The following is an 11,905-nucleotide window of genomic DNA, read 5'->3' on the forward strand; positions in this document are numbered from 1 at the left end:
TCTTAATATATAAAGAATTAAAAAAAAACTCCATAGGGAATTGAATCTTGAAAATATCACTGAGTTTATCTTTTGAATAAATTAAATGAACTTTGCTTTCTTGCACTGAGATTTTTATTTAACATAAAGTGTTTTTGAATTTATTATTTCAAATCTCTGAGTGGAAGCCAATAATGTTTTAAAGTTATAAATTGCTTTACTGAATGGATAAAGTTCATCGCAGTAAATTTACCTTCAAACTAAATCAAAACAACCAGTTAAGTTACTACAGTAACTTAAAGTTATTCACTTATTAAATTTACTGAATATACTCGAAGACTAGCAAAAGTTAGCCATAAAAAGTTTATATCTTATATGTTGTTTATATCTTATATGTTGTTTATATCTTATATGTTGTTTATATCTTATATGTTGTTTATATCTTATATGTTGTTTATATCTTATATGTTGTTTATATCTTATATGTTGTTTATATCTTATATGTTGTTTATATCTTATATGTTGTTTATATCTTATATGTTGTTTATATCTTATATGTTGTTTATATCTTATATGTTGTTTATATCTTATATGTTGTTTATATCTTATATGTTGTTTATATCTTATATGTTGTTTATATCTTATATGTTGTTTATATCTTATATGTTGTTTATATCTTATATGTTGTTTATATCTTATATGTTGTTTATATCTTATATGTTGTTTATATCTTATATGTTGTTTATATCTTATATGTTGTTTATATCTTATATGTTGTTTATATCTTATATGTTGTTTATATCTTATATGTTGTTTATATCTTATATGTTGTTTATATCTTATATGTTGTTTATATCTTATATGTAGTTAACACATAATAAAAGCTTTTAAATAAAAATTATTTTAACAACAAATTTCGAAAAGAATATGAGAATAAAACACGATACCATTTTTTTATATATCATTTTATCTAAAGCAATATTAAGATCAAACAGTTTCTATAAATACGCAAGTTGTTTTTAGGATTTTTTTTAAAAAGGAAATCTATTTGAACAAAAGAGTTAAAGTCTTCTAAAATTGTTTTATTAAATTAATTTTGCAACTGAAATATGAAATAAATAAAAAATCAGAAAAATTTTAAAGAATTTTAACGCTCAATAATTCTAAATTTAATTTCAGCCATGCTAGTAAAACCCAGTGGCATAGCGAGGATCATTCCTGGAAGTTAAACATATCTAACTACAGTAACAATATTAAACGCTAAATTTATTTTTAAAAAAGTAGAAGAGATCTTCAGTTCATTAGGATGGCAATTTTCATTAAACTTAATGAGCAATTTTGATTTTTTATCTAACATACGACTCTGCGAAGAAAAATTTTGATCTTTTCTTCAATTGTTTTCCTCAATTGTAAAATTTAGCGTTGCGTAATTTATGGACAATCCCTTATTTAAAAGTTTAGATAAAGGATCAGCCAAAAAATAATGGAGTAAAATACTATATTGATGATCATCTTAATTTTTGTCGCTGTTGCACATTCGGTTTTGAATGTTTAACAGGGGCGTTGTAAAATAGCTGTATAACTCTAAATTTCCTTATTGTATCAATATTAAATAACTTTAACTTTTAATTATTTTTAAAAATAATTAGTTTAATAAAATGGTTTAATTCAAACATAAAATTAAAATTTTTAATTATGTTCTTAAAAAAAAAAACTTTTTAAACCCTCTTACTGTTTTGAAAGAGTTAAGGCTACCGCGTGGCAAGTTCAAATCATCAGCTTGTTTAATTTTTTAATTTTTGTTATTTAAAATGCAAAACAAAACAACTTTACAGTTCTATAGATTTTATATTCTATATATAAACATGTTGTATACTCATGTTTCTTGCACAAACTCAACTTAGTTGTAAAAAAACTTGAAATGTAACACTAAAATAACATAAGTATCTCAACCATGACACATTACCCTGTTTTTTAATGTTTTAGGAATTTTTAGCTTTTTTAAAAATCTTTTCGTTTGTTAAAGTGTATAACATCGTTAGATATGTTTGTATATAATCTTTATAAAACTTCCCAAGTATTTAAAAAAAAATTTTCAATTGAAAAAAGAAGTCATCGGTGGTTGGACTTGAACCACAGCTTTCTTGTTCAGAAACTCAGCGCACTAACCACTCAGCCATGCTGGCGCATTGATTATTGTAATTTTAAAACTATATAAAAATTGTTTTTAACGGAAACAAATGCTGTAGATCAAAAATTAAGAAAAGGTTGACGCAATGCAGTTTTTAAATGAAAGTCAAACTGTAAAACTTGACATATGTTTAAGTATGTATTAAATTACATAGTATGGAGTTTACGTACGTAGGATATAAGTTTAATGTTCGCTCACATTTTCTTATAAAGCAAAGCTGCGACTCTTCCTTGCCAATCCTTCGGTTGAAATGGCTGCCAAACACGCTCCAAGGGACACTACTACTATAAAACTAATAAGTTTGGCAATAATGTATTGAGATGAACCCCCCCCCCCTTACCGCGAAGCGGCACCAGCAATAAGGGAGGAAGGGGGTAATTTTTTTCTAAATTAGATTTTTTGCGTTAATTCAAGCCCTAACTCTACTCCCAAGTTGACATTCCAAGTTAAAAAGTCCTTCACATTTGACTGTCTTCAAATGTTAAGGAGTTCGTCAATAATTAGTAATTTTATCAGTAATTGAAAATGGAAAAAAGATTAAGCTCAAAGTAAAGTAATTGAATTAAATTCAATTACTGAGATAAAGATTAAATGAATTAAATTCAATTAATGAGATGAAGATTATTTGAAATAAATTCAATTACTGAGATGAAGATTAATTGAATTGATTTAAAGATTAAGTTCCAAGTTTGTCATCTTCTTTTACTCCTGAATAAAAGTTTGTCATCTTCTTTTACTCCTGAATAAAAGTTTCTCATCTTCTTTTATTCCTGAATAAAAGTTTGTCATCTTTTTTTACTCCCGAATAAAAGTTTGTCATCTTCTTTTATTCCTGAATAAAAGTTTGTCATCTTCTTTTACTTTTACAAACATTTTTTACGTTCTTAATTTAATGATATAAAATATTTTTGAATTACTTTATTGTTTATATTTTAAAAGATTCAAATGTATATACTTTGCTGCTTTTTAAAAATTGAACCTAGTGCAATACACAAAAGAACTTAAAAAGATAAGTGACATTGGTAAGGAAGGATGTGTAAACTTCCTAGTTAAATTGTTCTTCCACGGTGCTTTGTGATAAGACACTTAGTCCTTCTTGGAACACCTTAACAACTAAAAAAAAATGTCATCGTAGGTGATTGTGGATTGTTGTGAGGACTTTCCAAGTTAAGTAACAACTCTAAAGTATTAGCTTATTCTTCTGTAGACATAAGAGGACGTTTTATTGTATTTTTATCAATAATTATGATTTTAAATAAAATGGATCTTTGCTGCAATGATTTACTATTTTTTTATTATTACTAAAATAAACATTCCATTCATCAATTGTTTTTTGACATTTAACATATCTTTCTGTTTTCAATATATTTATTGACATCTGATTCGCAAGTAAATGGGCTGCCTTGTAATTTCAAACAAGCTAAGATATAATATCTCTTGGACGCCTAATGTAAAGCTTACAGATCTTTTTTTGCTAACCCGCTCCATCTCAGTTGTTAATTTATAAACCAATTTCAAATAACATTGAGCTTAAGCTCAATGTTATTTGAAATTGGTTTATAAATTGCAAAACCTATTCAAAAACATAATACATCAGTTATTCTATCATTGTATCTTTTTTAAAAACTCATAATAATATTTTATTTTCTGTTCAAGAAAGATAAATTTTGCTAAACTATTTGCAAGAATGATACAATCATCCAAGTTTTTTGATGCCTACAAACTGCTTCTCCGACTACTGAGCAGTCAGTCTTATTTAATAAAAATTTCCGAAATGTAATTTATTGTTGACTTTATTAAAGATTAGTACAATAACAACCCTGGGTAAATTTTTATAATAAAATTCGTCTATTACTGGGAGGATTCTAAAGAAATTTTTTAATATTGATTTATTTGTTTACTAGTTTATGATTTATTAATTTATCAGTCTGTTACTTCTTGTAGCAACATTTTTTATTTTAATCAGTATCTAAATTCAGTCAACAAAGTTAAAAGCAAAGTATTTCCAAAAAGTTGTAATAAAGTAAATAGTTTAAATAAACTAAAATAACTTTTAAAATTGCTGTTGCTCTTGTGGGAAATCGATAGCTTTCATAAATGTTAATGAAAAATCACTCAAGAAGAGAGCCACCAGTTATTTAAAAAATTTTTTTAAACCTAAAACTTTTTAGCTTATTTTATTCTTTAGACAAACAGCTTTCGTGGAAAATTGTTAAAAATGTAATTTACAGTCTAAATAGGTAAATATTTGATAAAATTGTTGCGCCTGTAGGATAAGTTAAAAATAAAAATGCCCATTTTTAATAAGCTCTAAGACATTTACTTGCAAATCTTAATAGAAATGTTTCTATTAAAAATATTCTTCTTTTAACTGTTTTTTCTTCTTGTTCAATTTATTAAACTTTTTCTTATTAAATCTTTTTAAAAACCCCAAAATTAATTTTTGCCACCATTTTTGAAGTCATTAAAATGAATGAACACAATTAACCTGATGAATGAATGCAATTAACCTAATTATCAAGTTAAATATACCATAATTATCATTAACGAAATTCTATTTTTTTCTATCTTCAATCGAGATATCAAGAAAATATTAAGCAATTTAAAAAACTGTAAATAAATTTTTCTTCTAGTAGTAAATAAATATTTAATTATTTAAATTAAATATTTAGTTTCAATCACTTTAACTTTATTGTGCTAAAAGTAATCTACTTCTTCGCTAAAATTTCACATCACCATGCCAACTTCATTTTAAAACTTACATCACCATGCATAACTTCATTTTAAAACTTACATCGCCATGTCAACTTCATTTTAAAATTTACATCACCATGTCAACTTCATTTTAAAACTTACATCACCATGTCAACTTCATTTTAAAACTTACATCACAATGCCTAACTTCATTTTAAAATTGACATAACCATGCATAACTTCATTTTAAAACTTACATCACAATACATAAATTCATTTTAAAACTTCACATTTTCTACAGCTACATCTGAATTCTATTTAAAATAATGAACACTTGAACTAAGTAATAAAATTCGAAAATTAGGAATGTTTAAGTGATTTCTAATGCAGTTTAAATCAAATTATATAATATAAAAAATTTAAACAACTTTTTTAAAAGTTAAATGTATAAAAACATTAAACATTTAAAACTACTTTGATGTTATCAAACCGTCTTTTTAAATAAAAACTACATTTTTAATCAGTGCACGTGACCTATTTTATACTAATATTTTTTCTAACTGTGAATTAGAGCATTAGTTATTAATGAAAAAACTTTTCTGTGGATTACCTTTAAAAGAAAAGTGATGATTTGATTAAAAATGTAGAAAGTAATACTTTTTTAAGCATAAAGTATTTTCATTATTCACTTAAATAGTTTTAAAAAGTATAAAATAGTTCAACCCTTTGAATTAGGGTAGGCATTTGGCAATGCCAAACTAACTGCCGACCTAAAAGTGTTTAAGGTCGGCAAAAAGTTGCCGACCTCGTTTCTATGTTTGAGATTTGCAATTTATGACAGTCAAGACAGTTTGAGACTAGCAATTTATTGCCAACCTCATTTTCCCTAATTCCAAGGGTTGATAGTTTAAAAAGTAGGTATAACATATAGGTATAATACATGTATATAGGTAGAACATGTTTTTGCAAAAATATTAGGTTTAAATAGCCTCCTCAGGAGTAGTGGCCCTCTAGGTCTTGGAGTGGTAAAGAACATTGAATTATTAAAAAAAAAACTTAATACACTTTAAAATAAAACATGATTTATCATCATAATGAATGGTATTAGGTAGTTAACCATATTAGATATATTAGTATTATAAATATTGAAATATTTAAACCACATATTGTTTTTCATCGCCACATGTGGTTTAAATATTTTATTTGTGTTTTTACTTTTACTTTTTTAACCATCATGCTGAGTGAAAATAAATTACTAAAAGTAATGATGTAATAGTATTAAATATACTACTTAGTTTTAAGTCAAATCTCTACCACGTCTCTGGTAGTACAGCACTCAACTTGTTTCTTTGTGCAGCGCCTTGTTCATCAAGGTTCATGTTTCGAAGTAATAGAGTTGAGAGAGGGTTGTAACCATAACTAAAGTAGCTTCTTCGACTGTAGTGGCCTTCATGGCTATGAGGAGGTGAATTGAAATTTAAAAAAACTTGCAAATTACATAAACTTTAAACTTAAACTGTATATAAAAATAACTTTTAGCTCTTTTAAACCCTGCTAAATAAGAATGATTTGATATATTATTTAAATATAAGAGATATTATGTTAAAAAAATAGCGATTACAAATTAATCTACAAAAGATTTTAAACTAATGCAAACCCCCTTTACCGCAAAGCAGCAGGTAGGAAATAAAAGCAGGTATTTAAATAAAAATTTTAATGACTACATTTTTTGCATTAACACCAACCACATATTAATAGACATAAAAACTTTCTATTCCATTTTAAATATGAACAATCCATTTAACATGAATAAACCAAAACTTTCAAAAAGACATTTATATTATCTTAGCTTGATAGTTAAATATGTTTTATATAAAACTGTTTTAAAACTTGTTTTATATAATCCTAATGTAATATTAAAAATATCAGATGTTAATAGTAAAAATTAAAAAATACTGAAAGCAAAAAAAAAAAAAAAAAAGACACTAACTCGTGAGGTGCAAATGACTTCTCTTAAATTTATATTCATCCAATTATCACAAGTTACCAAATGCCCATTGTATGTTTCACCATTTTTTAATTCAACAAGCTAAAAGAATTTAATTTTTAAAATTTATAACCATAAATATTAAATGTATGTAACCTCAAAAGTACATTTAGATTGACTATTTGAGGCCATACCAAATATGAAAGCAATGAAGGCTACATACATCTACTGATGTATACGGCTTCATAAAAACTCATTTTTAAACATAATATTTATACACATCTGCATTCAACATGATAACCTGTGTATATATTTTTTTGAAAACGTAGGAACATAATTATTACTATTTTCTCTACTCAATTTCTTACTAACTTCTTTATTTTATCTAAATTTAAGTTTTTATTCTAAATTTTTTCGTTTTGTTTCCTAATTTTTTGACTTATCTATTTTTCTATACATATTTTTTTTTTCCTAATCTTTTAGTCTAATATTATTTTGTTTCTTTATAAAATTTATACAATATAATAAAATAAATATTTTTTTTCTTTCGAGATTTATTAAATTATAAATTTTATTTTACTATTATTATTATTCCTTTTATTATTTTGTTATTTTATATTATTATCATTTACTTATTATTAATTTCATTAAATCAACACAACATCATCACAATATTCATGATTAAACAAGGTAAACTTAGCTGTTCAGAACTATCCGATATTATACGTGATAAGAATGAAACTATTCAAAGAATCAAATAATTTAAATGAACTTGAAAAAAACAATGAGGATAAAAAAAAAATTGACCAGGTATTTGAGGATTTTGGTAAAGACAATAAAGGCAATGAAAAACCTATTAAAATAATAAGATTAAAAAACAAAAAAGACTCAAAAACTCCTTCGCCCATCGTTGCCGTACTTCCTGAAAACTGCAAACGCAATTAAGTTTTACTTGCAACAAGGGAATTATTCAAAAATATAAAATATACAAATGTCTTCATTAATCCGGATATGACACTTGCCAAAAGGCAAATCGATTCCCAACTTAGAAAAGAAAGAAATAAAAAAAACCAACTACTGCTTGAAAGTGAACTAAACTCACCCTTTCGATGGTGCATTAGGCGCAACAAAGTCATCAAACTCAATTTTGGTAAACAAAAAATATAAAAAAACTTTAAAAAATTGGATTAATTTTCAAAACAATTAAAAAAATTACTGAAATTAAATCTGTAAAAGCTATATACACATACATTGACTCCCTATTAAATAAATGCCATGAGCTCAAACAAATTATTTTTTTTATAATTTTTTTTTTTTTTTTTGTTAAACATCTTTGCTTCCAACAAGGCTGCAAGCAACCACTAATTAAAGTTTGAAGTTACTGGAAGAGAAAAGATGGAGATTGTAAAGCAGAATAACGATTGAAGGAAAATCCAAAACATCCTTTTACAAATCAATTAAATTTACTGAAAATATTCATGATTCTTTTTTAACCCAACATATATAAGAAGCAACACACATCAGATAAAATCAAAATCCCTCTACAATTGACCTCTTATTTACTTCTGGTGAAAACATGATTTCCTTTTTAACTCATCTAGCACCTATCGGCAAGTCGCCATTAACTACTCTACTTTACTGTATCGATTGAATCATTGTAAATATACAGTCGTCCCCCGGATAACGAACCCCCCTGTTAGCGAACTTTCGGTTAACGAACCGAAAGTTTGCCCAAAATCCTCTCCCAGTTAACGAACCGGAACTCGGTTAACGAACCGGGACCAAGCATTTTTCAAGTTCAATTCTCAATTTTTTGGTAAAAATTTGACAAGCAATTTTCTTGTTGAATTTTCATTTTTTGATAAGCAATGTTCATGTTCAATTTTTAGTTTTTTCTAAAACTTTGACAAGCAATTTTCATGCCCAATTTCAATTTGTTTCAATTTTTAAATATGCATAAATCTCAGGTTTCAATCATTTCACCTTTGCCTATTTTATTTATCAAAATGGACAAATTTTTGAATTTTTTCCCCCATTATTTCGGCAAAATCCACCAATTAAAAATTTTTTAATGGCGGCCTATGGGAAAACGCGTTTCGGTTAACGAACTCTTCGGATAACGAACTAGTTCGTACTCCGAATTAAGTTCGTTAACCGGGGGACGACTGTACTGCCATTCCATACAAAACATTTATACACAAAAGGAAACTATGACAAAATTAATGAAGATCTTGCAAATATAAAACTCTGTCCAACATCCAACTCAGACCAACTATGGAGAATCTTTTTCAATAATCTTAAAACTAGAATCAACAATAATATATATTAAAATCTAACTTTAAAAATATAAAAGGCTCAAAATTGATTGACTCTCAAAAAATCAATGAACTTAAACTTAAACAAATGAAATATTGTCAATATATATATAACAGAAATGAAGAAACAGATAATGAGTACAAGTATAAAAATGTAATCCCCTTGCAAACAGTATTGATCTAAGTCCAGAAATTATCGAAACATACCTCAAAAGTCTAAACTTATCTAAACCACCAGGCTCTGACAAATTATATACCCAATAATATTTAAGAAAACTTGCTTTCAAATGTCTAAAAAATTATCTACTATTTTTAACTAAGTCCTTTAGAGTGGAACAATACCCCAAATATAGAAAGACGCAACAATTACACTCATATTTAAAAAAGGAGACAGATCAAAAGCACTCAATTATAGAACTATCAGTATAACTTGTACCTCAATAAAAATCTTTGAAAAAATTATAAAAAATCATATTATGACACGCCAATATGAAATTCGTCCAGATCATTCCAGCTTAACTAACCTTTTAACTGTAATTAACTATTGGACATCATTACTTGATAATAATATTCCCATCAACAACATTTATCTTGATTTTGAAAAAGCCTTTGACAAAGTTCTACATAAATTTCTTATTTTTAAACTTATAGCTTATGGTATAAATGGATCAACACTTTATTGGATTAAAAACTTTCTGAAAAACCCTAGACAAAGAGTTATTGTTAATCGTAAATACTCAAACTAGGTACCAGTTAAAAGTGGAGTTCCCCGAGGCTCCTTCTTTTTGTCGCTTTTTATTCATTTTTTTAATGATTAACCATGGCTTCACATTTGTGTGATTGGGACAAGTTTCAATAGAGCTATTCTCTTATTTGAATATGACATTATAAAAAAGTTGAAGCAATTTTTTACAACCTTTCTGGCATTATCCTGTTTTGCAGATTAGAGCTGAGAAATTTATTGTATTACTGCTAATGGTAAGATTATCAATTTTCTCCTATGGTTACTTACAATAAAATTGGAGATTTCATTTTAGAGTTTTTCCTTTATTTAGGTAATTTGCCATACTTAATTTACCATAATTACCAGAACTTAAGAGCCTCATCTGCCAATAGCTTTATTGCACCTGCATATTTTAAACATTATAAGTCAAAAGTTCTTTAAGTTCAATTATCTTATTTTGGTACAAACACTATTCTTAAACACACTGTTAAACTTTTTCTTGTAGTACTAGTTTAATTAAATAAAGTGCTATGCCGCTATCAAGTTTTCTTTTGACATCAGAATAGTGGGTTAAACAGCAAATTCAGTTCAAAAATCAATATTATACAAATGCATAGTTACTTAAATTTAGTTATTTAAGTAATGTTCTAATACTTAAAAAAAATTATTTCAAAAACATAAATAGATCAGAAAACATAGTAGCTTAATAAACACAATTTCTTTGCAAAAGAGAAGTAAAACAAAAAATGCTAGGTAAGTCATTTTTATTTATATAAATACTACTTAAAAAGAAGAGCCTGTGTTATAATTGTATATAAAAAAACATACTTTGACTACAAATTAAAGAAATGTGAATGTTGCCTTAATAGATTATTTAACCACACTAAAAATTTAGCAGCATTAAAAATGTCATAAAAAAAAGAAGCAATTATAAAGTATATTAAATGTTATCAGATATCAAAAGACAACTTTTTTTTTAAAGAAAAGTTTATTATTAATGAATAATGAGACAATGCTGGGCTGCAGTTTGCAAACCTAAACTTAATGACTTGTCTTTAGCCCAGCTGATCATACTTTAGTTTTTTTTTTTTTAATAATTTAAACAAAATAAAATATTTAAGAAAACTTACCATTGGATGATTTTGAGAAGTCTGCAACAACGTTAGTGGCAACTATAAAAAGTTAAGTTAAATAAAACTATGAAAATATATTTATAAATGTTAATACTAATTATAAAACAGTATTAAAAAAGTATAACAAGGCAGACATTTTTTTTTTAATGGCTTGTGGCTTTAGTTAAAGCTATAATGAAATCAAAGTATTAAATATAATTAAATCATTAGGTGAAATTAAAGTTTACAAACAAAAATCAAAAAATAGACCTGCAACTCAAGTTTACATTGTTAAAATTGAAAATTTGGTTCAAATTAAAATTAATTTACTAGTTCCATGTAGTACACAACATATTTGTATACAAATGTTAAAAAGTACATGTTATGTACCTTTTTGTAACATGTACCTTTTAACATATGCAACTTGTTTGCAAATATTTTATGTGTTCTATATGGAACTTGTAAATTAATATTATGTAATATATACATAAAGAAGTCTAATGATTTCTATTCGGAATTGTGTCTTGTTTTTAGCTAGATAAATGTACATGATATTAAAAAAGAAATTGTACTTACAACCATTGTGCTTTTGTATAAGATCTGTTATTTTACTGAGTTTTTTTATGTTTGCAGTACAAATTAGAATTTTGGCTTATCTAGTCTAAAAAAAAAATGCTATTTAACTAATATTAAATAATTAAATACGAAAATAAAAATAAAAAGACTTTGAGGGAAAAAAACACAACTTAAATTTGCTTAACTATTTTGAATTATGAAGATTTTTAGACAATACTTATAAAAATGATCAAACCAAAAATTTTAAATTGGACTAGCCTAAATCGGATTTTATTATATTCGCTTCAAAATATGTTCCGACAACCCTCAGGGACCGTATTTAACTTT

General features: G+C 25.9%; 1 protein-coding gene across 1 annotated transcript in view; it reads right to left on the bottom strand.

The window, feature by feature from the left end:
- Positions 1-11,905, bottom strand: part of LOC100208978 (probable U6 snRNA-associated Sm-like protein LSm4) — a 22,282-nt gene extending 10,377 nt beyond the window's left edge. Inside the window, exons 1-4 of the mRNA XM_065801832.1 lie at positions 11,764-11,905; positions 11,579-11,663; positions 11,021-11,062; positions 6,855-6,953 (exon numbers count right to left, since the gene is read on the bottom strand). Coding sequence (XP_065657904.1) covers positions 6,855-6,953; positions 11,021-11,062; positions 11,579-11,584 — 147 coding nt within the window. The 5' untranslated portion in view covers positions 11,585-11,663; positions 11,764-11,905. The remainder of the gene's footprint in view (positions 1-6,854; positions 6,954-11,020; positions 11,063-11,578; positions 11,664-11,763) is intronic.

Source organism: Hydra vulgaris, chromosome 07 (genome assembly GCF_038396675.1).
Source record: "Hydra vulgaris chromosome 07, alternate assembly HydraT2T_AEP".
Taxonomy (NCBI): domain Eukaryota; kingdom Metazoa; phylum Cnidaria; class Hydrozoa; order Anthoathecata; family Hydridae; genus Hydra; species Hydra vulgaris.